This window comes from Ambystoma mexicanum, chromosome 6p (assembly GCF_040938575.1).
Source record: "Ambystoma mexicanum isolate Mex_15411 chromosome 6p, UKY_AmexF1_1, whole genome shotgun sequence".
Taxonomy (NCBI): domain Eukaryota; kingdom Metazoa; phylum Chordata; class Amphibia; order Caudata; family Ambystomatidae; genus Ambystoma; species Ambystoma mexicanum.
Window position 1 is genome coordinate 347425254 of NC_090935.1, and position 27374 is coordinate 347452627.

Sequence of the window (27374 nt, forward strand, 5' to 3'; positions counted from 1 at the left end):
TCTTAACCGTATACTAACCTGAGATGAAGGCCAAGTTATGCTCCCCTTAAAGCAACGAGAACGCAGAACAGACAGCACAAAATAAGCTTTAGACAAAATGATGGACAAATCCTGGTGGTTTTATCCAAAGTGCATCGCTACTACTGGCAAAGAGGACTCTGCCAAAGAACGCAAATTAGCAAGAAAGGTCAACATTTGGAAAAGGGAAGTCTAGGTCTCAAAGGACTGAGGATGGTGGCTTTTCCAGTTTATTGCATTAGGCACAAAGCTTTAAATCAAAGAGTCTGGGTTTCAGACCCAAGCATGGGAATAAAACCCAGACGCTTGGATTTAAAGCTCTGTGCCTAATGCCATAAAGTGGAAAAGCTACTGGCCTCAGTCCTTCGAGACCGAAACTACCCAAAGCATTAAACGAGCACCCAAGAAGTGCAACAGCATGCGTTGGCCTATCCTTTGCTTCGACGGCGAGTCTGCCCATTTCTATGATTATTTGACTATGTCTGGAAAAGCATCAAAGGGCCTCCCTTAAGTGTGGTCCATGTATATGAAGCTCAAAAAGTCCCTAATGTTTAAGCAACTCACAACCTCTGCTCTTAGATTTGTCCACGCCCAACCTCTGCCACGGTGGAAGGAAACCAAGTCTGATCAAATATCATGGATGAAGGCCAGAAGAGAGGTCAAAGTGGCCAAGTGTAAGATGGACAACAAAACTCAAGACTTGTGGGTAGAGCGTAATCAATAGTGGGTGCTGCTGTTGAGAAAAGCACCATGACTGGATTGAAAGAACATAAGCAGAACCCTTGGTCAGTCCTTTAGCATGCGCATGATTATTGCAGTAAAAGGTCCCTTTTGTCTAACAGTGGGATCCAAGACCAGCCTGTTGCTTTTCTGCAACAATCTCTCCACTCCCACATGCGCATTGTGACAGAGTGTGCACCCTTACAGGTGCACAGATTGGGTACAGCACTGGGCCTCATCACGAGTCGGGCGGTAGCCCTTAAATGCGGTGGTAATGCTATTACTGCCGCATTAAAGGTCCGCCCAAACATGAGTCTGGCAGCATTTACCCCCAGCTCCAAGCTGGTGGTAAATGCACTGGAAAACATTCCCATTTTCGGGCGCAGTGCTATTTACGCCGAAAATGCCCATTTGGGTCCAATGGACCCAATGGGGAATAACCATTGCCGCCCAAACCAGCGCTAATAGTGCCGGACCAGATGGTGGTAACGCTATTAGCGTGGGCGGTATCCTGGCGGTAATACCGCCAAACTCGTGATGAGGCCCACTATCTGAAATGCCATCAACACTGAATTACCATGGCATAAGGTAAAACATAGGTTAAGACCCCTGAGCAAAAATATGGCACATATCTTGGGCAAACCATGGCTGGCCATGCAGAAAGCATGGACTAACAGGATCTGACAATAATCATAAAAACATGGAAGGAAACCCCATTTCAGATCTTGCTCAAAAATATTTATGATTATCCTCTTTCACAAGAACAATAGATTTATAATCATTCAAAAATATGTATCATATTTAAATGTTCATATTCCTTCTAGGCCGGAAATGCCCAAATATTGAGCAGATAAGTCTTAGAGCCCTGAGAGAGAAGAGAGAAATAGATCCAAGATCTCCCCAAAACATGGATATTTTTAAATAAATCACATGACACCAAGAAAGTATCCTATACAAAATACAAGAATGGCCTTCCAGAATCACAAACTAACCATCACAAAACACAAAGACGAGTCATAAGAAGAAAATATTGGCACATAGCTACACTTAATGTAGATGACATCACAACTCACATTTTCTGGTCCCCGCTCATCAATCTTGAGACTGTCTGTCTGATATCAGGACTTGCCCAGGAGCACTGGAGCACTGTTATCAGCCAGGACGCAGGTCTAGCAGAATCAATAAAGCGCTGTTAGCAGAGGACGGCCATCTAAACTGGATGCCAATACCTATTTCTGCAGGTTTACTTGTAACTCATTTTATTACAGAGGAGGTTGGTCCCAACCATTATACCCACCTAAGATGTAGGTCACTAATAGCAGATGAACGCCCCTAGATTGCTGCTACACAGAACATTGTAAAGACTTGCAGTAACACTCATGCCTGCATTTCATGCTTGCACATCAACCGATGGCAGTGGGGACTTTACCCCTGAAAGTGGGAAGTTAGAAAATTGCCTGCTTTAGCTAGTGATAGAAAAGTATTCATCAAAAATACACTGCTAAGTGTATGAGGATATAAATACAAACTACTGAGGTTAAACTATTTACAGTAAGGCTGTCTATAAGAAAGCGTTTAGTGTTGTGACAGGTAGCTGTAGAGTGTCGTTGTGCATTAGTGTTTCAGTTGAGATTTGTGTCCATAATGATACGATCCATCTACACTAATTTCTAAAAGCGCATCAACTTCTGTTGGGGTTCCTGGACGTGTCTGATTATTAGTGTTTGGTGCAGCGGCTCATCTGGTTATAGAGCCCATTCCATCGGACATTTCCAGGAGTGTCAACCAAGCTCCTCCTTTCCACAATATGGCGACCTCAGAAGGGGGCCACCATTGGAAGGACCCTACTGAATGGTTGCAGCCGTCACTGAACAAGAAAGTTGAACGGCTTTCGAATAATCGCTCCCTCAGTGCACAGATAAGAGGCCCTCTTCATTTGTTTTCCATGTCAATATCACATTGATTACACCCTACCACACCCTTGGTTTTGGGACCTTGGTAATGGCTTCGTGCAGTCTCTAAACTTTGTATTTCAATGCGTGTGAACCAGGGGGAGGGGGGGGGGACACCTAAACTACTAATTGGACAGTAACAGCGGAGCCAGAGTGTTGAGGAGTAATCTGGCAAAGGGCAGCACTCCAGCGGTGTAATGGCACACGAGAATGGTCCTTGGACCAACCCAATCAGTTTGTCAGAATGCCCAAGTACACTTAATAGTACAGGATTCTAACAGACATTTACATGAATATGCAAGTTAGTCCACCACCAGTACACTGGAAGGTGCGCACTTGCTCCAGCTGCCACGTTGCATCTAGCCCCCTGACACGCATTTGCGACTGGCTGGAATCAAGCAAACATGTTGTGAATGTCATGCACATATCGCGTTTGTGCTGTTAGGACTTAAAAGGACCTATTATCATTAATATTGTTCAGTTGTAATGCCCAAAAAGGTGCATAGTAGTCCACAGCAAGCACATGCTGCAGAGGTGAGCGAGGCGTGCATGATGAAGTGAGTCCAGGAGCCACAACAATACTAATGGGCAAAGCTTGGCCAGGTCTTCAGCTAGTGAGACTAACTGCATCGCTCTCCCTTATCAAATTGCAAGTTCTTCCTGATGAAGGTTCATCAAGGCATCAAAACTAATGGGTTTTCAAGCTGGTAAAACTCATTCCTTTTTTCCAGAAAACATTTGAAATGCTATTTTTCATCTACGGTGTTGTAGCAGGCTAGTAAACGATCAACGGGTTGAGCCCGACAGACTGTCCTGTCACTAAAGGGTATGCATCTATGCTTCAGTGCACCCTGGCTGTAGAGTTCCCTGCACTGTGGACATTGTCAGCTGCAGCTTTTCACGCCTTTTCTGAACATGTGAAAAGTCAAGTACAACAGAGACCACAAGGACGTCTGTGGAGATGGTCATATGCCATTCTTACATATTTTGCACATAATTAAGATTCGAGTCAATGCAAACAAGTAAGCTGGGTGAGCGGTCAGACCTTGTTGAAGCCTTATTCCGCATCCCATCAACACTTTATATTGTCCTTAAACTTCAAGAGGGCAACACAGGTCAGACGCTGCACTTTAAGAATCTTCCCTTCTGCTTAGCCTCTTTGGCTTTTGGTTTGGTTTTTTATTGTAATACAAATTAGCAGAGACTCCAACTACTTTGTTTCTCATCCAGGTTATTGAACCATTGCTTTTCAAGGCCACCTTTGTGTTTTATTAGATGTCTTGTTGTTTAAGGCCCTGAGATTTCACAGGGATTTCCATGCAACTAAGGGAGCGATGATTCCAGATAAGACGGGGCATTGCCACTTCATTTTTCAGAATAAAGTCAGACGATGGTGCAACAGGTGTATAGGAGATGCATGATCGAGGCCTTGAGCCCATAGTGGGTTTACATGCTAGCTGATTGCAGCAGGTGTGTGATTTCAGAAAAATGTCTATGGCAGACATCTTTCAAGCAGAAAGTAACAAATGGCATCTTTCACAAACATTGTCTAAAGGAGTAGCTCTTTGGTCAGGGTTTAATTAATAGTAGCAATTGATAAAGGCCATGAAAACACACACACAATCAGTGTGAAAGCAACACTGTACTGTCAGTTTGTGGGCTTTGGTGATGGAGTAGAGAGTGACTGGGGCAGGCTAGCAGGGCTCAGTGAATCATATCTGCTAGCAACGTGCATGCATGATTGCAAGTGGCACAGCCAACCTCCTGTGGTGAGCAAGTAGCAAGACCCTGACCCATAAAAATGCTCTACACATAGCAGCGTATGAAAATATATTGCTTAGGGGTTTAAAGATGTTATTATATACTGAACTCGGGTCGTCCACATTTATAACCGACTACCCAGATAAAGGCCCATGTGGAGCAGATGGCAAACCACCACTATACTAAATGCTTGAAGATGGAACAAAGGGAGGATCTTACTTGATCACAGTACCTATAGTCTGGCAGAGAAGCATTGGCGCCGGCTGCGTGAAAAGTATTGCACCGCTGCCAGAAAATACGGTTGATGAATTTCAGTCATGCAGTGAGGCAGTCCCATAAAAGGTGCTGCAAAGAGGTGCCCTCCATTCTCTGTGTTGGTACGGACAATGTAAAATGCTTCACACACTGGTGTCGATACCCTAAGCTTGCCCATCCGATGAATAAGAACACAGGGCAATGGCCACAGATTCACTGATCCAACCCCAACCCTCCCTACTCCCCCCCCCCCCCGCTCAACTTCTTCCAAGCACTGCATTGATGCTTAGTCCAGCACTGTGGCTTTATACACTAAACTTGCAACAATAACCCTTTCTTCTTAAAGTTACATTCATTTAACAGGAACACATCATTCTGTGGATACTTGGACATTCCATCAGTAGATCAAAACCATCAAGGGCAGAGTTCTCCAACACAATGCTTTCAGCAGGAATCCCAGGGGGGAGTGGGCAGTTGGTGTAACCAACTACAGTAGAAACGCCCATGTTGACCAATCCTTACCTGCATGTCCTCTCAATAGCCTTTGACAACACCATGCTCAACTAATAGCATATCACCCTATCAATATGCATAGTGCAAGATGCAAACAATCCCATGTCGGGCCTGCCAGTGCAAACGACATTGGTACCGGAAGAAACCGCTGGACCTTCAGTTTTTAAAAAGTACTTCTCTCGTGGCACATGACACTCAACCTCTACCTACATATGGCAATTTCTTTTTTTCTTCTTTTACTGTGGCCTTTTCAATGCTAAATTGAACTGCAAGTAATGCCCCTTTTTCGTAATGTGCATTTTTGACATCTGCCATGAAATTTGCTTGGTATGTATTTTTTTCTGCCGCTCACATTACGTACCTGGGAGCGAGAAAGGAATCAGCAATATTATAAAACAATATCATTTGTTCTGCTGTTAGCTCTTAGAAACTACCTACCTCATTGAATACAAAGCATAAAATATATGGACACTAGTAGGCTCTAGGGGTATCCAAGGTTGTAACCACTTAAACATATCGATTACTCTGTGGCTTTTACTCGAGTAAGTACTTATAATGATCAAACTTTCTTTTAACTGAACAAGGGGACAAGGGCACTGGGGTCCATGTAGCCCTGTGTGCCCATCGGACCCTTGCTTTCACTTGGACCCCCTGCTGTAAAGTTGCTCAATTTACTCTCAGCTCGGTGGTGCTGAAGGATCTGTGAATACTCCTTATAAGGTTCCCGGAGCGTAGACATGCTCTGAGACCCAGAGTCCTGCATAAGCACAAGGATGTTGTTATCCTCCACTCGGGCAACCTTGGTGTACTCCCTGCTCTGACTGGCAGAGGGATAGGGTTCCCTTCGCCCATGGCTTTCCTTCTCTTTTGGTATCAGCGCAAGTGCATTGTTTTGGTGGACCTTGTGAACTTCCACGTAATCCATCGTCTTTGGGGATATGAAAGATGCCTTCATGTTGGGCAGCAGCCACATGGTGTCCTGATCAACAGCTCTGGAGTGCATGTATTCCAGCTCATTCTGCTTCCCTGTGCTCTCCTCGCTAATCGTCTCAACAGTTTTAAAGTATCTCGGCTGCTTTTTGTCCTCATTGGTCATTAAAATGGACGAGACATTGGCATTCATGGCACCAAGAGCCAATTTACAAACTTCAGTAATGTTGTGGTAAGAAGATGCAGGAGTCGGATTGGGTAGTGTTCCTCCTTCAGGCCAAGGATTGGGCTTTCCATCACTTAGCATTGGCAGCTTCCCATCAGATATTGGGCTCTGGGCAGCCACATGTATGCTGCTTTGTCTAGCAGCATTTTCTTTTATCCCACCTGATTCAACAGTTTCAAATGCTGACGGGCTGTCGCAGCTCCCTCTACCGGAGTCATTGTCCGTCTCCACATGTGGGGACTTCATTGACTGGTTGGGGTGGCCTTTTTCATGGTTAGTGATCAGTTGCTCTTTACTGTCGTCCACCTCCAGGAATTCCACCAAAAGATCCTCACAATCAGATGTTGGCGGAAATCCTTGGCATCCCAGGGCACTCAGCAGTTCTTCCGATTTCCCAGTCTGAAAAGAAGAAAGGGAACCGTAAATGTCACATGAGGTGAAGAACACATAAAAGACAGATAAACCTGCACACATATATGAAAGGTTCCATAACTAAAAGCAGCATTGGCAAAGTCAACAGATTCTTGGTTATCATTTGTCAACTTCAACCTCAAGTCCCGTCATTATCTCATCACATGCCTAGTGTAAACATCAAATATAAGGTAGCCACAAACGTGCGACTGCTGCAAACATGTTAAGTATACCCTACGATTCTCCCAAAAATGTCATCATAATCTTGGTCCAGTCACCTTATGCAACATGCACTTTATAATTGATGGAGGTTTCGGTTCGCAGACAAAACGCTTACTAAAATGACCCAAACAAAACATTACGGTTCACACAAACAAACAAATAACAGTAGATTAGTCATTGACCAAAGTCTATACCAATAGTTTTGGCTCCAAAATGCCTTGGAGCCAAACATTAGCGGGCGGGAAGAGAGGGAATTCATCACTGTGCAATAGCAAGCCCGAGCTGCTAGTTTTTATGGGCTTTCTGAATCAAAAACATTCAGGTCTCCCGGCATTCTTTGCACTTGGTTTAGGGTAATGTGTAGTGCTGTACCAACCCTTGACTTCGAGTAAGTATTCAGCCAAATTCCAGGTTAAAAAAGAAAACTTCCACCGGCAATGACCTCAGGGGATTAGTGACATGTAGCAACATGTCGTCCGCATTTAAAGCTACTTTGTATTCCGTACCCCCGATACAGAACTCTTAGACCCGGGACTCGCTCCTGATTTTCAGTGCGAGATGCTCCAATGAGAATGTGAAAAGTGTCAGTGAAAGGTGCCTGCCCTGCCTAGTTCCCATCCCTAAACCGAGCCATCATGAGTACCCCCTCATTAACCGAGACACATGCCCTGGGTGCCGAGTATACTGCCATGATCCCTCGCAGAAGTCTTTCCCCTATACTGCACTTAATCACGTCAGCTTTCAGAAAGTCCCACTCTACCTTGTCGAATGCCTTTTTGGCGCCCACTGAGAGTAGGGTGGGGTCACCTGCTACCCTCTTTGCCTCATGTAATAGGTACAACGATTTCATCATTGTGTCTGCCCCCTGCCGGCTTTTGATGAAACCCCCTGTTCAGGGTGCATCAGTCAGGGCATGTACTACTCAAGCCTGGCCGTAAATTCCCTCACATATTTTGGCATCAATGTTGAGGAGGGAGATGGGCCGATAAGCTCCACAAGTCCTAGGGTCTCTACCCTCCTTTGGTATCACTGTGATGAGTGCCCGGGTGAAGGAGTCTGGGGACACACCACTCTCGAGTATATCATTAAAGACTTCTGTCATAAAGGGGGAGAAATGCTTCATGGAATGATTTATAGAAGCTAGCAGAGAACGCATCTTCGCCTGGCGCCTTGCCCAGCGGCATCTGCGCTACCACCCTCTTAATCTCTTCCTCTATAATGGGGCTCTCAAGGACCCCAGACTCATCTCTAGACAACTTGGCCAACGGGAAGTCTGCCAAGTATGTGTCAATACCTTCTACATCGTGTGTAGACTGATTTATAGAGAGCCTCACAGAAGGATGCAAAAGCCTCCTGTACCTGCTCCGGTGTAGACACCGGAATATTATCGTTTCCCCCTACCTCCGATACCCACCTCTCCGCTCGTTGCCCCCGCAGCCTGGCTGTTAAGAGTGCATCAGCCTTATCCCCCTTCTCATAGAATTTTTTGCCTGAGGAAATGCAGGTTCCGAATCATTTTCCCCTCAAGTAGGCGCAGTTGTTCCCTCTTCCTCCTGGCCTCCGCAAGGTATTCTCCCTTTCACGCTAATTATGACTGTGCCCTCTTCCAGTATTTTAATCTCATCCCGCAGCCCATGTTCAATGATGGTCCACGCTCCTTTTTTCTGCGCTCCCTCTCTGATCAGTTTTCCACACCAGGTTGCCTTCCCCTCTTACCACACCTTTCTCTTTGCTACTTCGTGCATGTGATTAGTGATAAAGAATTCCCAAATCTGTTTCTGGAGCTCTACCCGAAACACTGGATCCTTTAAGAGGGATTCGTTGCACCGCCATCTAGAACCCCTAGGATTCATTCCCAGGCAGCCCAGGAACAGGGTGACCAGATCGTGGTCCGACCACGAGATAGTATGAATCTCCACACCCTGAGCCACATCCCATAAGTCCCTCAAAATGTACAGATAGTGTAGCCTTGTGAATGTTCCATGAGGGGATAAAAAGAAGTGTAGCCCCTCTCCTGGGGGTGGAGGTAACGCCAGATGTCCCGTAGACCATATAAGTCTAGTGTCTCCCAGATCTTACCATAAGCCGGTTTCGGGGGCCCTTGCTCTGTCACGCGTCCCTTGCCAGTCCGTCTCAGAATCCGCCCCACCCACCCAAGAGTTGCAATCACTTCCCAGAACCAGGTGTACCGTACTTTCATATAGTATCTTGGGATGGGTACCCTTCATAAATCTCAGTTGCCCCTCGTTAGATGGCAAACGTAAAGTTCACCTGGCGAATGCCCCCCGAGACAAGAAGGGCTCATCCCTCCACATCCGACCAAACCTACTATGTCACCAACCAGAGTGCCTTTACGAACCAGAATGCCCACCCCTGCTTTCCTACAGGGGCCAGAGCTCTAGAATTCATGTCCCACTGTGCCATTAGGGATCCTCCTTTCTCCCACCCCCTCATGTATGCAATCTCCTGTAGAAAGAGGATATCCAATTCTGATCGCCTAAATTCCCTGGCCACCAAGGATCTCTTTGTTGGGGAATTGAGGCCCTTAACATTCAGGCTACCAACCCTCAGGGAGCCCAGTTACTGCCTCCATCTGTGGCAGCCATCATGTTACCCCACTGTGGGAGCACCATCTGCGCTATGCCACAGTGTCAAAATGGGAACATCGTCTTGTGTCAAACTCCAACTAGCTTCGAGACAACCTCCATACACCCCCCCAGCTTCCCATCAACCCCCCCCCCCCCCCAACTCCCTGGCGCTTGGCCCACCCTCACAATCCATCCTCGGATGTGGCCGAATCACCTATGGGACCCGCTAATCAGGTTGTTTCAACTTGGACCCTATAACCATTGAGCCGTCTCCTCGCCCCTGCTCCCAACTAGTCCTTTGGCACCAACAACGTGCAATCCCCCAGTGAGCCTTCACCCTGAAGACCCCAACACCCCAGAGGCAATTACTTCATGAGTGTAGATTTTTAAAGTTTGACCCTTCAATTTACCCCCCCCCCCCCCGTTCTCCAAGCCATGGGATAGTCAGTCATATGTGCAAGGACGCTGCTGTTTCAGGTCAGGTTTCTGCTGCTGGGGAAGCACTTCCCTGTACTTCCTGGCTCTGGGAATACTTTATTTTCCTTGGGCCCTTGACCTTCCACTGTCTCTCCTCGTTGTTCTTTACCTGCGAGCCCAAAGTGGCCTCTGCATCTCCCAGAAGCCCATTCTTCGCTCTGTTGATCTCCTCCTCCGTGACCAATTTGTGTTTGTATCCATCAATTTCAAAAGAGAATGGGAACCCCCATCTGTATCGGACCCCTTTAGCCATTTGGTGAGGGACTGACAGGGTCTTCTCTTGGCGAGGGTCAGGGATAATAGGTCCCGAAATACAGTGATTCTGGCCTCGCCGCAGGTAACAGGCCCGACCTCCTAATTCTCGAGGATCTTGACATTATCTGGGTAATTGTGGAGGCGTACGAGGACGGATCTGGGTGCCCTTTGGGCATCCCCCGCTCGGTGTATCATCTCGACTTTGATTTCATCTCTGCAGTCATTACCGAATGTAAGTTTCGTGATTTTCTACAGGTTTCTTTTCAGGTCTCTCTCCGTCTCCCCTTCTTCATTTATCCTGAAGATCCTGAGATTATTTCTCCTCTCACTGTTCTCAAAGTCGTCCATTTTTAAAGAGATCTCAGCTTGTTTGCGCTCCATTTTGGCCATTCTCATATCCTTTTGCGTTTCTAGTATGTCCAGTGAGGACTGGTTGTGTTCCACCTCCTGAAAGCCTCACCTTTAGCTTATCAATCCTCTGCGTGACCTTATCCACCTACCTGCCGATGTCTGCTCTCATGCTTCTGATCTCATCCATTATTGAGGCCACATCCTTTTTTGTTGCCATGAAGTCTTCCTCCTCCGCCATGGTCACCCTTTGACCCACAATCCATATGTCGACCCTCAGGGTGTAACCGTATCTCGAGAGCCTCAACGCCCATTCCATATGACACAATGGTCTCCACAGTGTACACCCTGAGGGAGTTTCCCCGGCTCCTGTCCTCGATTGAAAATGGTTCACTTCCATAGCTTAGGTTTTAGTTCCTTACACGGGGGTCCTAGAGCGGCTCCTGACCGTACTCCGTGTCAGGGCCCCCCGTAGGTAAGGCAGTCTCCTTCCCAATCGGGTAAACCCCAACTTCTGGTCCTGCAAGGGCAGCCTTCCTTGTAATTTCTCTGTATATCGTTATTGGGCAGGGGGTTGGGGGATCGCCACCACCCGTAGCGTCTGGTGAGGTGCACTGGGTCCACATTGGTCTTTCTTTTCCACTCCTGTACCACCCTTGGATCCAGGGAATAGCGCACCTGTGTCAAGTTTCTCCCACTGTCACTGGGCCGTCACAGTACTTGGTAGGCCTCTTGACCCCAAATGCAGGCACACGCCCGTCTCGGGGGCCCACATCTTCTGGAGTCCCTGTGTGCCCCGAGAGTGTTGCACGGCTGTTCTAGATTCCTCTGGGAGTCTCGGTTCCCCCGAGGCCCTAGACTTGTTGCACCTGACGCCCCCTCCTGCTTCTGATTGTGCAAGCTGGCTGTCGGCCCCCTCCACCCCAAGCAGTGTCAGGGGTCTCACCTCCACCGCCGTCCCCTGGTGCCTAGGGTGTGCAGAGGCGCTTCCACCACTCCAAGGTCTTGCTGGGTTGTCCCACCAGGCCCAGATAGCCAGGTTGTGGGTCCTAAGGTTGACATTCAGCCTCTCCTTGTGCCCTCCCAGTAAGGGCGTCCATCACTAGTCGCCACCCTCGGGAGGGGGGGCACACGCCCCAGTGCTGGGGGCCCTCACCTCCCTGTGCCCATGAGCACCTTGCGCACCTTGGGTGAACAAGGACTTCTTCTGGGGGCCTGCGATGTCTCCCTTGGGCCCCTGTTTGGTGAGCTCCTCCTGGTGGTTGGGTCATGCGTGGCCTACAGGGGGCCCCTCCTGTGGTATGTCCCGCGGCTGGCTTCCTCCTTTATCTCGTGGGCCACCAGGGGATTCGAGGATGCATCTTCATGCCTGACCTTATAATGATGGCCTTCTGGATTCACTCAGATGGATGCAGGGTGACGTGGCGGCAGCAGCCTTTGTTATATGCGCCACTGCTGCGTGTCTGGGTGGGGGCCACCCACCTGTGAGTCGCTGGGCCCAAGGCGCTGATCTCCACACGTGAACAGTGTCCTTCTCCAAATGCTGGGCCTCAGCTGTTCTTCCCTGACTTCTGAACTGCAAGCGTCACAGGCGGGGAAAATTACTTTCACTTTCCCGCTTTCCATGCGGCAGCTCTGATCTCCGCTCTGCGCTCCTAGTGCAGCGATCATGCCCGTTTCTTCTCCCCGAGTGTCAGGGGGGTCACAGTCCACTCATCCTCGCCGAGGTATTCTGGGGGGTAGGGGTTGGGAAGTGGGGGCTCAACTTTCTGGACCTCGTGGGCTACGAGCGCACATTTAGGCATCTGTCATCCTTGTGTCCCCTGGTGGCTTCAAACAATATGTCAGGGTTCAAGATCAATAGTTGGAAGTAGGTCCCCACTCCCCTGAACAAGAATAAAGATTGAAACAGATGGATTTGCGTTCCTTGGAATGCAGGTTAGCCTGGGCCCACTAAGGTACTTAGGGATCAACGTGACTAGGGAGCTGTGGAGACTTATACAAAGCTAATTTTGCCCCATTGATGTCCAGACTCAAGGGTGATCTGGAGAAGGGGAGTATGCTCACAGCCTTCTTGCTAGGGAGCCTTAACACCCTCAAGATGGTTCTCCTCCCAAGGATCCTCTTTTTATTCCAAAAGCTACCCATGTAGATCCTAGACGCGTATTTTCAGGAAACTAAGGGCGCCATACTGAAACTCCTCTGGCAAGGGAAGAAGGCTAAGATCCCCACTGCGATCCTCCCCCTTCCGAAAGAAAAAGAAGGGGTGGGTCTAACGGACATGAAACTCTACTACAAGGCCGTTAAGAGCACCAGGGACCAAGGGGTGCCGCGCCCTCCATCTCTGTTATCGGTGCACTAGCAGCCATTTGGTGGAAACTTGTAAGAAAGCCTGTGCTTGTGGTGCCTATTGTGTGTATCAAGCGAGAATTGTTATAGTTTCCACTCATTCGGCGCGTGTACTGTTTGTTATGCTGGGATTTACCCCATTGCTTTTTCGGCGCCTGAAAAATGCAGTTCCACAAAGCTTGTGATTTTCATTTCTTTCAATCTTTTATTCATCAATTGATTATATAGCAGGTGGTGCCGACATGCGTTTCGACCTAACAGGTCTTTTTCTAGGCTGGTAGGTAATGTAGAGGGATTGTTTTGGGTCCTGCTTGTTGCAGGCAGGTCAGTTAAGTACTGGGTAGTTGGATTGGCGAGGGCTTGGTCCACCCAGTTACATGGTTATCAGAGGTCAATACTTCTCGTATTGTATGCGTTTCTGCCTCCGGGTTGACGAGAGGTATTGACCTCTGATAACCATGTAACTGGGCGGACCAAGCCCTCGCCAATCCAACTACCCAGTACGGTTGCACTATTCTGAAAAAATGTATAAATCCTAATTTCACAATCTATATATCCATCTATTCTGCTCCACCTGAAAAATGTATTTTTTCGGTTCCTGACGAATACTTTGAGTTGTTACATTGCATTAAAGTAAGATGACAGCAGGAAATATGGAGGGCCGAATAAAAAAAGTGTAAATATCAGACTAAAGTCAATAGGTTTGTGTAGTTGAGAGGAGGAGTGGCGAGGAGAAGTGAAAGGTGAGCATGGTTTAATCCCATGGCAAAAACCTATGGAGTGACTTAGGTTCTGGGGACTAGTAGGGCTGAGGTAGTAAATTATGAATGAGAGAACGGGAAAGGGAATGAAAGAATGAGTGATAAAACTATAGAGAACAAGTGATTTTATTGTGTCCCTAACAAACCTGGTCACCATCCTATCAGCTGCCCTCTATTTCATACACTAACTTCATCTCATCTGAACACTACACCTCTTCCCACCAATTTGCCATACACAGCCATCTAGCAATCCTCAGCCCATGGACCTAAACACGAAGCAGGAAGTGAGCCGAGCAGTCCAGTAGAGAGCAGAGCCATCACAGTGCTGCAGACGGGAGAAGCCCGAAGAGCCGGAGAGGCCTACCCCAGGCCCAGGAAGTCTTGGTGGCAACCCAAACTCCCCACAAAGGTAACGGGAGGTACAAGAGACTCGAGTGGACATTGGGGTGAAAGAGGGGCAGGCTCCAGCAGCTCTATGTGGGCCCAGTAGTAGTAAGGAAACTATTGGGACGGGCAAACTGAGCATCCAAGGAGAACTTCCTTGTCGCAGTGGCAGCAACAAGCCGACGGACCAGCAGGGAAGGGCCTGGGACCCCAACACAAGCGCACTGAGCATCTGAGGCGAACATTCTTGTTGCAGTGGCAGCAACAAGCCCACTGACCACCTGAGAAACGTTGGGAGGCAGATGTATATGCCATCCATAGCTTCTGCCCAACCCCATATCCAATATCACACAGGTGAAACACGTTACTCACCAAGACAACCATACCACCCTTATCCCTGGCAGGTGCAACAAGACAGACAATCTAAGCTTAAAATGGCAAAAACAGTCTAGCTAACATTGTAACATTAGTAGGCGCACGCACTAGACAAGAAGTAGATATGCACTCCACATGACGATCATGTACACTAGGTCAAATATGCATTTATACATGAAACATCCACATGACACCAACATAACCATTGTATACGGTGAATGCAACATGAACAACACGCAAGTATAGCTCACTAACATAGAAACCAGTACAATTGGGAAGCCATCTTCTGTAAAATGGATGCCACGGCATGCTTTTAAATAGGCCAAGGGATCAAGACTTCAAGAGAACTCGAAACGCTGAATCCACAGAACTGCAGAGCTGTGCAGAGATCAGACGGTAGCTGGCAATTAAAGCCAAGGTTAAAGCAAGATAGGGAGGATGGGACCAGCAGAGCTAAGGCATGAGATAGCAGTTCCCCAGATGCAAACAGGATACTCCCAACTTCATTAACAGTATCTCTGATGGAAACCGAAAACGCTACACCCACATTAAAATAAAAAAATAAATAAAAAAAAGTTAAAATCCCAACAAATAACAGGTCAAGCACAAAGTAATTGCGCAGTCTCATGGTCCAAGGATGAAGGATGGGATCTTTATATGAACAAAGAACAGTGCATGGGCATCTCTCCCCCTGCACCCTGTCGGGCTCATATCTTGACGACCTGTCAAGTGTCCAAGGTTGGTTAGTACGATCAAAATTCGTAGTGTTTCACCGCCCATGGAATCATGCTCCATCCAACCCTTTAACGAAGAGATGATGTAGTCTTACCTTTATCAAAATAAGGGTGGTCCCATGTGGGGCCATCAGATAGGCCTAGTCTAATCAATATTTAACTCTTTGTGATCTATATGTAACCATACTGATTAACTGATCCCCGTAGGTTTTGTAAAATTGTGATGCTATGATGCCATATATATCGCATTCAAGGTACAAAGAGTTGTTTTGGATTTGCTCAATGAGAGCGTCAAAATTGTAATGCTTGTATGCTGTGCCTGCTTTATTTAAATGAGAATAATGTTGGGTTTTGCCTTGGAGTCCGGTTTCGTTTGATTCCTATTCATCTGGCATACAAGAGACGTTTGGGCCTGCCTTAACAGAAGAGTCTGGGACCCTAACGCAAGTGAACTAAGCATCAGAGGAGACATTCCTCATCCCAGTGGCAGCAATAAACCCAAGCTGACCAACAGAGAAGGGCCGGGGACCTGGACATAAGTGTACCAAGCATCCGAGGAAAGCATCCTCCTCGTAGTGGCAGGGAAAGGTTCAGTCAGGCCCCAAGAAGGATTTGGGAATTTGCTCATTCCATGAGAAGGGTGCGAAAGAAATATCAAGTTGAGAGATACAAAAAGGATTTCTCAAACACATGGAGAATGGGGTCATTCTCCTGGTGAAGAACCCGAAAGCTTTTTTGATACCCTCAAGTGACACCAGGGGAAGGGAGTCATTCCTCCTGGCTTTGTTGTGAACTATATTGTAATGTGTGGACCATTAACAGGAGAAGGGAAGCATTCTCCTGGTTCGGAAAGTTGACTGGTGCAAAGGTTTGTTGAAACAACAAGCCAGGCTAAGAGAGTCATGCCCCCCTGGTATTCTTTTGCCAAAGAACATTTCTGGGAATACCACCCAAACACCAGGAGAAGGGAGTCAATCTCCTGGAGAATGAACTTTGTTAGCTTATTCTTTAGTTGTAGTGTAAGGGATAGAAGTAGGTTTTGGCACAAGACAGTGGATTTGATGTTGGTGGACATTCTCAGATCCTTTAGTGTTCGTTACGATTTGAGACAGGGAACCCCCTCTTAGAAGATAGGCATAGTGAGGGTATACATACACATTTTTGCCAACCAAAATGCCACCCTTGCGTCAGCATCCATCTTCGACACCCTTACATTCTGCTCTCATCAGCACTTCTGGTTTCACATTTCTTCTCTCCTGCCAACCCCGAACCTCCAATAGCAAATAGCAGCAACTTTACATTGGATGTATTCTCTAGGAAGATTTGGAAGAGTGGGGCTGTGGGCGGTGGAGGGCAGTCAGGCCAGGCTATACAACCTCAGCAGCAAGTACCGCTCTACAATGCGTATCCAACAGCGCACAATGTTGGTTTATTTATATAGCGCACTGAACCCTCAGGTATCTGGGCGCATTACAACGTTGCAAGAAGTACATGGGCATAGTTCATATTTATAGCATCTAGATTACACAATATTCCATAAGAAATACATGGGCCTGGATAGGAATATACAGGAGCTAGGTTATAACAACATTACACATATATACAACATGGCAGATAATGCATTGGTTATGCTTCTTGGGCGAAGAGCCAGATTTTAGTATTTTTTCTGAAGCCATAGTAGGATGCTTCAGATCTTAGGTCAACAGACAGGGTATTCCAAAGTTTGGCTGCAAGCACGGGAAAGCTACTTCCGCCTGCTTTCTGAAGCTTGTATCGTATCTTGGAACTTTGAGGCAATGTGAGTGTACGGTCCTAGTAGGTCTGTCCGATGTGTTTCTGTCGAATTTGCAAGCCAAATATTTGGGGGCCGCTTTGGATAGGAATTTGCAGGTGAGGGTTAAAGTTTTGAACTTGATTCTATGATTCTCCATGTATCATAAAACACGCTGATAAAAGGGGAGCAAACGTTCTGAATGACTGTATATTTATTTGCTGCAACTATATTGAGAGAAGGACGGAATGGCTATAGTAGCTGCCATGGGTGCCACCATGGCTCCTAATGTAACACCAGCAACTCAATACTCAGATGGGATATGTGATGAATCCTGCAGTCATCACCAAACCCCAAGTCTCACCCATGTGGCCAGGGAAAGGCAGCCGCTACCTGATCCTAACCATCTGGGTGGAATTAGGAGTGAGGAGCACATGGGAGGAGATGGTTATCAGGGGGAAGTGGTGACTCCGCCAGGACAGACGCAGTATTCATCATCCTCTGAGTCATATTATTCCTAGATACCAAATGGCATGTGATCAATGTAGAAGTCCCTTGCATATAACTACTCAAAGAATCTGTCAAAGAAAATCATCTAGACAGAATAAGGTTGGTGCCTCTGGGGTTCAGGAATCAAATCAAATGTGAAATCCTTTAATGGGCATGATGGGATTGCAAAGCCTTCTTGCAACCTCCCCTCACCCTTATAACTCATTATATTAAACAGTCACACTGAACTGAATATAAAAAGATGAATACCCTTGTGGACTTCAGTACCCATAATGCTTATTGTACTGGGACGAGGAGGAAGGGCTCAGAGGAAGTGAGGATTCAGTATGCTATTAACCAAAAGGTGCAGTCTAGTTCTTACAGACCAAGGCACCTGGGCTGGACATTTATATTGAAATCCCAAAATGAGGTCCAGCTGGAGGAAGGCGGTGAAGGAGATACAGCAGGCAGTGCGGAAGGCATTGCTAAAGCAGAGGCTGACAGAGAGGCTGTCCGGGGTGCAGGAACAGCCACCAAGAGAAGAACGCCAGTTGAAGCCGTCAGACGATGCACAGCGAAAAGCAGCATGTTTAGAAGAAACACAGCTAATGAGGATATATGCTCCCAATTCAGCACACAGCATGTCGGTGAGCGAGAAGCCACGTGAGAGCAACAAAACTATCAGAGCTCCAGGGGAGCCCACCTGAGGTATGCAGAACATGGAGAGAGAGAGCAGACAGGACACCAGAGGTCTGCCACAACAGCCGACTGCCAGAAGGAGATGCCAAAGAAAGCCATTGAGTTGGCCAAATGCTAACGCTGACCCCGGGGCGCTCCGAATAAGACAATTATTAATAGTACATAATTTGGAATACTGAATAATTAAAGAAGCAGAGCAAAAGTGGCAAAAGCCTAAGTCCCCTTATATGGGATATCAATTGGGGAAACTTGAAACCCACACTGCCAACAGTCAAGAGGCTGTCAATAAGTCTTTAAAATACAATCTGAAAACAATGCTTCTATATTGAATTTCCAGTTTGGGGAAAACTAGAAAACACATTCCCAGGAGTCCAGAGACTGTACGACAAGGCAGTTATTGTTCAGGCCTCCTACCAAGAGAAATTGTTGTGGACAATACTTGGAATCAATATTGCCCTCAAATGTAGTTGTAGGAGTTTTCTCCCTGGCAGGCGAGTATACTAGGAAGAAGAAGATAATTTGAAGAAGTACGTTTCTGGCAAAAGGTGTGGTGGAAATAACTTGTTAACATTAAGAATTAACAAGCTGTGGCATCAACACAAGTAATTGCAGTGCTATGCTGACATAAGTATTTCACTTGAAGAAGGTGTGATATGCTAGTGATTGGTGGACATTTTTTTTAAAAGAACTATTGCTTTGTTTTTTTTTACTTATGTTTTGAAAGAAAGACATTTGCCTTTCCAAAAGGATACTGTGGAGAACAACAGTGGTCTTGATTTGTGAGAAGACATTAGTGGCATCAAGGTGAAATTCACAGTGGTTGCAAGAGACTTTTTGTGTTGCATTGAATGGACCTGTGTGGAATCAAAATATTCCTGAATTGATCCAGGTGAAAGGAACCCAACTCTGGTCACAAGGAGGGCTTTACAGAAATGACAAATGGTTTTGTTGAACTAAAAGATAGCCATACATTCCGTGTATAATGTCATTGTATGCATTAGTGCGAGGGTCAGAGACTTTTTGGATAGGTCATTTTTCTTTAGTTTGCGTGGTAGGGACCCTCCTTGTTAGGATTGGGAAAGCTAGGCATTTACCCCACCCTTTTTCATTTAATAAATGGCAAACCTTGAGAAAACATTACCTTTGTGTCCGTCTCGAATTTCTGACCCCTCAAAGATAGCTAACATCTCAGCTGACAGATCTGTCATATGGCCAACATTTACGTTTGCACAGAAACAGCAGAGACAAAAGACTGTAAGATGCATGAGCCAAATACTTGTTCAAAGCTACACTCCAAAGTTGTAAAAAGTAATCTCTAAAGAGCATCAAATGACAAAAGCTCTCCTAGGAGAAAAATCAATCAGACTGCTCAAATAGTGCATGTGAATACCTAAATACATTTGTTCAACCTGCGACAGATTCTGCCAGGAATCTTGCCTAGGGTTCTATGTTCTTAGATTGCCAGGTGCTCTTTTGCTGAGATGTTTGCCGAATATTCTCATCCGAAGAAAACTCAACATTTTATTTCGGGGTGGGGGTACCTCCCCAAACCCCCTTCTCAATCATCTAGTCTCTATTCCCCCACCCTTCCAACCCCCCATATTTTTCGATGAATATTTGCGGTCAAATAAATTCGACAAAGAAAAATCCTGCCGATGTAACATCGTACCCTTGCCTGGAATGTGGCAAGCAAGTCATTGACTCAAGCTCTAGGACAAGCAGGGGCATCATGAACTGAAGGAATTTAGTCCGGTGCACACGAGTTGAAAATTGGACAGCCTCTGCTAGGGGCAGGGGAGCTTCATAGACATTTAGCAGAGCCATCTAAATGTTTACCCAATTATGCCCGATTAGAGGGATACGTTGCTCTCTGTTTGGAGAAGGAGTGCACCAAGCTGAAATGTTTTGAAGGGTTTTGGTCTTCCAAGGCGTTTGAGTAATCTGGTGCAGCATCATATGGAGATAAGTACTGCCGGGATTTGTAAAAGCTGCTAGAAGCAGGACAATCAGACTTGCCTGACTGGACAGCAGCTTCTAGTGTTGTGATCCTATTCTCCAGTGCTGGGATGTCAGTATTTAGGGGAGGAGGGCTTGACGGTTGAGAATCATTGTGAAAGGGTTTATGCTACTATGGCATCATGGCTGGAGGCAATTTCGTGCGCATGGGGAATAGTTGAATAATTGCTCCATCAGCTTCAAGACTATGCCAAGGGAATTCAGCCTCTGTGCCTTACCTTAAGCAACTGCGTATCAAAGCCCATAATTTTAGGTCCTGGAACAGGTGGCAGGATGCAAGTCAACATGCTAGAAAGATAGATTAAAGACCAGGGTAAGAACCAATGCAACAAGTAAACAGGTTTTAAAAACATTACAAACATAGCCTCACAGGAAACTCATAACATAATTATGTTAATTGTTATAATTCTATTGCCATGTATTCTCTCAAATCTGTTGCTCAGACTAATCTACTATATAGGTATTTCGCCAAACGTATGTGACTCAGAGTTGTCCAACTGCAGGCTTGACAGGTTTTCAAGATATCCCTCATTAATAGTCACGAGAAAAAAATGTGCATATATTTACAATCATTGCATGTAAATTTACCTCATGAATATTAATGAGGGGTATCCTGAAAATCCAACATGTTTCCGTCCTTCGAGGCCTGGAGTTGGACAAGCCTGGCTCTAGCTGGACATCAAGACTGTCTTAGTCATTTGTGTAGCTGTTTTTCATGCAATGGACAGCATGTCAATTCCTGCAGAATTCTATGCACAATTCATTGTGAATTCAACCCATGCTACCACTGGAAGCCAGCAAGGCCTATTTAAGATGTGCAGTGCGCCTCTTCCAGGATAGAGGTTATTTCACAACCATCTGATCTTTCAGGGATTTCCTGCATATTCAATGTTGAACTAATTTTACGGAGGATGGATTGTGTTGTCATGGTTGTGCCCTCCCCTCCCGCCCCCCCCCCCCCAGGAATGTCTGGATTGCCCTCATCAGTTTTTCAATGATCTGTAGTTATCCAAAGGGCCGAACCATATCCAAGATGGTTTTAATTTTTCCAATCGGCCCATACTCTCGCTATTGAAATGCCATTGTAGAGCAGGCACATGTCATGAATGCTGTGCTTCGAGTTCATCAATACTGTGGGCAAGGGCAATTCCCAGGTCTGGCACGAAAAACTCAAATCCACCCCATGGTATCGGCGTATGCACCTAAACGCATTTTTCTGCTGGGAGTCAACATAGGCCAGCGGTATAATCATTAGAACCCCGTACTAACTATTTGTAGCGACATGAAAAGCAAGGTTAGATCATTGTATGCAACAGATCATTTTACCTGCAGCGTTTGAGAGCCACTGTCCAGATGATGGTCAAGCAAATGACAAACGATAACACAGCTATCGAGATCCATAAGGTCATATCCTTTCTTGGGAAATCTACAAGGGATCATTAATTAAAGTATGGATTATCCATAAAATTGAAGTGATGGTTCGGTATTACATTCATGTTTCTCTTTAGCTATGTTGAAACAAGATTTCTCAAAATGGTTGTGATTTTTGCTAATCCAAACAGAGCGTCGACTGTTTTTAAAGCAATGCAATGTTTTTCCCACAACATGGTTTGAATGGAGTACCCTTTTATCACTATGCAATAAAGACCTCTTGAATCCTGTAATATGAAATATTACAAATAAAAAACGTAAGACAAACGTAGTAACAAAATCAATAAAAATTGAGAGACCATACAGACAAGCTCTGAAAAACAATATTGCGAAATCAGAAAAAAAAGATGTTTAACTTGGCAAAAGGCAGCACAATTGAAAATAAAAGTACACAAAAATGCATCACCTGTCCAATTGCTGCTACCATTTGTTGGGCAACTGATTGCCATATCCAATTGCTGGTGCAGTTTTCAGCATCTTACTTTAAAATGGTAGGTTTTTATAATGTACCGTACATTTGTGTTAATGGTTTAGTATATGTATTGTATTGTAGTTGTCACTTATATAGCGCTTTTTCCCCATTTGCATGGCTTTAGCCCGCTTTGTGGTAGGAATGCCCTCAGGGACCGAAGTCCAGGTATCGGAATATTCTCAGAAAAGGCTTAAAAAAAGGCTTAAAATGCATGTGCGCATTTGGCCAAGATTAGGTGGCTTGGCTAGGTTACAGTAAGCAACTCATGAGGTCAGGCATGTGAATGGGTGCTGAGGGAGGTCAAGACAGAGTGCTAGTGCAAACTACACCGAAAATTGTCATAGGATGTCGCTGCATTCTAATGGCAGAGTTATTGAGGCAAGTCTGGTGTAATGGTGAAGTGGTTATATGTTCACCTAGACCGAATTTGTTGCAGTCGTAGCTGCATTCAAAAGTGTGTGGATGGATAGCCTTGCCTGTGGCAGATTTCCACCGAAGTGGTACGTTTATACATACTTTAAGCTCAGATGGAGCTCATCTTTCATGTTGCTGTGTTATTGATCGTCTGTGGGAAAGCCAGCTACCTTCGTGGCCTCTTCTAGGCACTATGAACAGGCTACGCTCAGGTCTACTAAGTGCAATAGACTGGCTGTCCTAGATCATCTTCCAGCTGAGATAGGCATAGAATCTAGGATAATGGGATCTCTGAATGCAATAGACAGGTTACCTTTATAGTCTTACTAAATAGCTTCCAAGTTCTATAAACGCTACCAACAGGAATCTACTAAATGGAATAGCAAGGATATCTGCATAGAACCACAGTGCGTTACAATTTCTAACTTAAGGACTCAGATGTACAATGGAGGGCTACCAACATACATCTTCAAGCATAGTGGGCGTGCTAACCTTATAGGCACAACACAAGATGTCCACTCCCAGTCTCATCTAATACCACACACTGCCCACTCTCTGACCCATCCAACTAATACAAGTGCAATACAGGTGCCAGCCCATCCTATTACTTCTATGTGCAACCTCATTTCCAGTCATCACAGTTATTCAGGTACAAAACAGTCATACCCAAATTCTTCTCCAAGTGCAATGCATGTGCTAACCCACACAATTGCCTCCAAGTGTAAAACAAGAGCTAACCATTGCAGTTTTCTAAAAGCAATAAATTGCTATACTTCAACATATTTCTCAACGCAATAAGCGTGCTGACCTATAAATATCCACCAAGAGCAGTACATGTTCTAATCTTCAATTAATGTACAGTACATGTGTCAACTTACACAGAAAGCTCAAAGTGTGATTTAAGCAACTTGCTGCCAAGTGGTGGGCTTAAAGATGATTTCCCCATTAAAATGATCATTATTCTCAGATTTTTCATAAGCATAACATCTAACCCTTCTTAAACTATTTCGATACAAGGTGAAACATTCTTCTATGCCAAGTACTGGAAGGTCATTAGGTCCCATTGATTTGCTTGTCCAATATAGTAGTCTTTCAGGCTTCCCTAACTATTGTCTTTGGGTGTGGATGTTAGTGCAATAGCAGTGAAATTGCTTTTGCTGGCTCTAGGGGTGAAGTGGGTCCTTCTTCGCCCCACTACTGCATATATTTTAGTTGATAGCAATTGTTTAGGTCTTCCCGACAGCTATAACCATACTATTCTCTTCTGAATGCTACAAGCTAGTATTTTACCCCAGTAGAACTGTCTTTTTGCTGGTTTTAGTTGGGAGTTGGGTTTACTTAAACCCTTCACTGTTTAACATAGATTGTAATATATAGTCACTGTAACCATGGCAGACTCATTAAGAAAGAGTGATGTGAAAGAAATCTATCCAGAGCATTTGGTGCACGAGTTATGTTATAGAATATATAGAGCGCACATTCGTCAAAGGCAGCTTGGCGTTAATAGTTCAATCCAAGTAGGAGGGCGCACCTAAACATGAGGTAATTCCCTAGGATTCTGACATCTCATGGCAGTGCATTCCACAGCTTGGCGGCTGCTACTGAAAATGCACGTCCGCCAGTTCTAACCAGTTTATAGCATGGGACCTCCAGAAGATAACCATACGGAGAACCCAGGTTGGAACAAAAAGCTGGAATTTAACCCAAAGGTATTAAGCTCCCAATCCATGTACGGCACGATGAATGACAGTGATTTAAACCTGATGCATTTTGTCACAGAGAGCCAATGAAGGTTCTGAATAGGTGTAGTATCCGTGCCGTAAGGGGAACCATTAGCCACCCGAGCCATTAGATTCTGGAGTCACTGAAGGCGCTTGATGAGATGCAAAGGCTGTGCCAAATACAGTGAGTTATAGTAACCCATGTGGCTCATTACCAGGGAGGCAACCACGGGTGCAGAAAAGTGTCTCAGGAGAAAAGGCAGAGCATGAACAATCTCCCCCTCATTTTATGGGTGAAGGAGGGGATTACAAAAAATAAAAAGGATCACCTTAAGTGGTGGCCTTTGAAGACCACCTTTTTGCACTAGTCGAAAATATTTTTTGGGTGAAAATGTAGGTTACAGGCATCTGGAATATGAAAACTGTTTCAACTTTGTGTGCTTGCGTCCATGTACGGACGAAAGGGACCCCTCTTCTCCTATTCTGAACTGCTTTCCTTGCCATTGGTTGCATTTCTTCCCTTCTGGAGGTAGGGCAAGTGTGCAACACATTACTAATAAACAGAACACCAACTTGATCCCACCCAATAATGTTACATTGTTACATGCAACAATGCAATATATTTCAATTTAAACGTTAATTAGTGCCTTTGTAGTCTAATGTGAGTTGGAGGGTGGAGGAAATGGTGGGTGGTTTCTGGATGTGGCGATTCGGTGGAAAAGTTCTGGGTACCTGTTCCCTCTGTGTGTGGTTCGGGGTTTGGTTGAAGATTAGTAGAGATGGCTGCATTGGAGCCATCTAGTAAGTGGAGGTCTCCTGGTGAGGGTTGGGTATTTGGCCGCATAGTCAAAGAATGGGTCCCATATATTCAGGGTTCTGTTTAGGGAGTCCGAGCGGATTGCTGTGATTTTTTCTGCTACTGCAATCTCCCAGCATTTGGCACACCATAGGGCGATCGAAGGGCCATTTTTGTCTTTCCATAATCGAGCCATGGTGATCTTTGCAGCTAATAGCAGGTGGTTGCATAGTCGGGAAATATGACCTGAGATTGGGAATGCTCGATCGCCGGTTTTGCCCAGGAGGACAATTCCTGGGTCCCAAGGGATAGAGAGGCCAGAGATTTCTTTAATGTGTTTCAGCACTTCTTTCCAGTATATTTCTGCCTTTGGGCAGCTCCATACTAGGTGATAGAGAGATCCGAGGGTTTGGCACCCTCGCCAGCATGTGGCGGGAAAGTCCGGGTTGGCTTTATGGATTTGGGTGGGGGTGATGTAATATCTGTAGCACAGTTTATAGCCTCCTTCCTTGTTCGTGACGCATTGTGAGCTTTTATGTAGTCTGGACCAGATTTGCTCCCAGCTTTCTGCTGCTATTTCCCGGCCAATATCCTTTTCCCATTCCGTCATATTTTTCTTTCTTTGCTGGGTCCGATCTGTCTAGGAGCCGGTATATGATGGATATTTTCCCTTTGTTGGTCGGGGATGTTAACGTGAGCTCCAGCGCTGTTGGTTCTCTCGAGCATTTGTCCCGGGTCCTTCTGTGCGACATCCAGTGTCTAATTTGTGAGTATCGGAATCTTTCCCGTTCCCCCACTCCAAATTTTGATTTGCATCTCTCGAAGGTGATGGGTAAGCCTTCAAGGAAATCGCTAGTTTTTGCCAGACCCCCTGCTATCCAGGCAAGAAAGTCTCGAGGTGGGTTTCCAGGGATAAATTATGGGTTGTTCCAGATGGGTGACATGGGTCCCAGGGAGCTGCGAAGTCCCCATTTCCGCGCTGCGGATTTCCAGCATTGGGTTGTGATGGTCATGGCAGATAGTGGCCCGGAGTTGGCTTGAGGTTTTAGTAGTGGTAGGTGTGGAAGGTCATGTAGGGGGACCGGGCACCAGGATTCTTCGATTTGACGCCATAGCGGGGGGTCTACTTCCTGCACCCAAGCGAATGCGTGCGATAGTTGAGCTGCTAGCGAGTATCTGGCTAGGTCACGGACACCCATTCCTCCTAGTGGTTTGCCTTTCATCATGATTCGTTTGTTGATCCTGGGCCTCTTCCCACCCCAGACAAATTCCATTAGTTTCTTCTGAAATGCACGTATGGCTGGGGGTGGGATTTGTAGTGGCAGGGATGCGCATTGGTATAGCCATCTGGGTATTAGGCTCATTTTCACAGCTGAGATTCGTCCGAACCATGAGATTTCTTGTTGTTTCCATCTTTTGAGATCATTTTGAGGGGTGCTGAGTAATAGTGGGATGTTCTTTGAGTATAGTCGCATTGGGTTTCCGGTGATCTGGACTCCGAGGTATTCTATGGCGTCTTTGGCCCAGGGAATTGGTGAGAGCGGTGCGAGGGCGGCCTCGTCCAGGTGGGTTAGATTGATGGGTAGTGCTGAGGATTTGGTTAAATTGACTTTAAATCCTGACATGGTGCCAGACTCCTCGTTCTCTTTCCATAGTGTCCCCAGGGAGGCCGCAAGGTCTGTAATGGTTAACAGCACGTCGTCGGCATAGAGTGCGATTTTATACTCGTGATTTCCCGCTTGGATTTCTTTTATGGCTTCATTTCGCCTGATTCTGGCGGCGAAAGGCTCCATGGATAGAGCAAAGATCAGGGGCGAGAGCGGGCAGCCTTGTCTAGTGCCTCTTGTGATACGGATGTGTTCGGACCTTGTGCCATTAACTCGGAGTTGTGTAGTGGGGATTTGATAATTAGCCATGACCCATGATGTGAAATTGGGGCCGAAGCATTGGAGGACCTTGTGAATGTATCCCCAGTCCACCCGATCAAAGGCTTTGTGGGCGTCTAATGAGATTACCGCCATTTTTGTTTTAGATTTGTGAGCGCCTTCAATTAGGTTTAGTACTCGCCGAATGTTGTCATGTGTCTCTCTGCCAGGGATAAATCCTGTTTGGTCCCGGTCGATTAGGCTTGGAAGAGTTGGGCCCAGTCTTCTGGCTAGTACTTTGGCAAAGATCTCCCCATCATTGTTTAAGAGTGATATGGGCCGGTAGGATTCTGGGAGTTCGGGGTCTTTTCCGGGTTTATGAAGCAGGATTGTGATTGATTCGGCCATGGATTTAGTGACG

At 46.0% G+C, this 27374-nt stretch overlaps 1 protein-coding gene across 5 annotated transcripts in view; it reads right to left on the reverse strand.

The window, feature by feature from the left end:
* Positions 1 to 1454: 1454 nt before the first annotated feature.
* Positions 1455 to 27374, reverse strand: part of PRLR (prolactin receptor) — an 850394-nt gene continuing 824474 nt past the window's right edge. For all 5 annotated transcript variants that reach the window (XM_069627116.1, XM_069627118.1, XM_069627117.1 and 2 more), the window contains 3 exons: positions 21581 to 21680; positions 20473 to 20542; positions 1455 to 6774 (listed from right to left, as the gene is read on the reverse strand). In XM_069627116.1, the coding sequence (XP_069483217.1) occupies positions 5791 to 6774; positions 20473 to 20542; positions 21581 to 21680 (1154 nt within the window). In that variant the 3' untranslated portion in view covers positions 1455 to 5790. The remainder of the gene's footprint in view (positions 6775 to 20472; positions 20543 to 21580; positions 21681 to 27374) is intronic.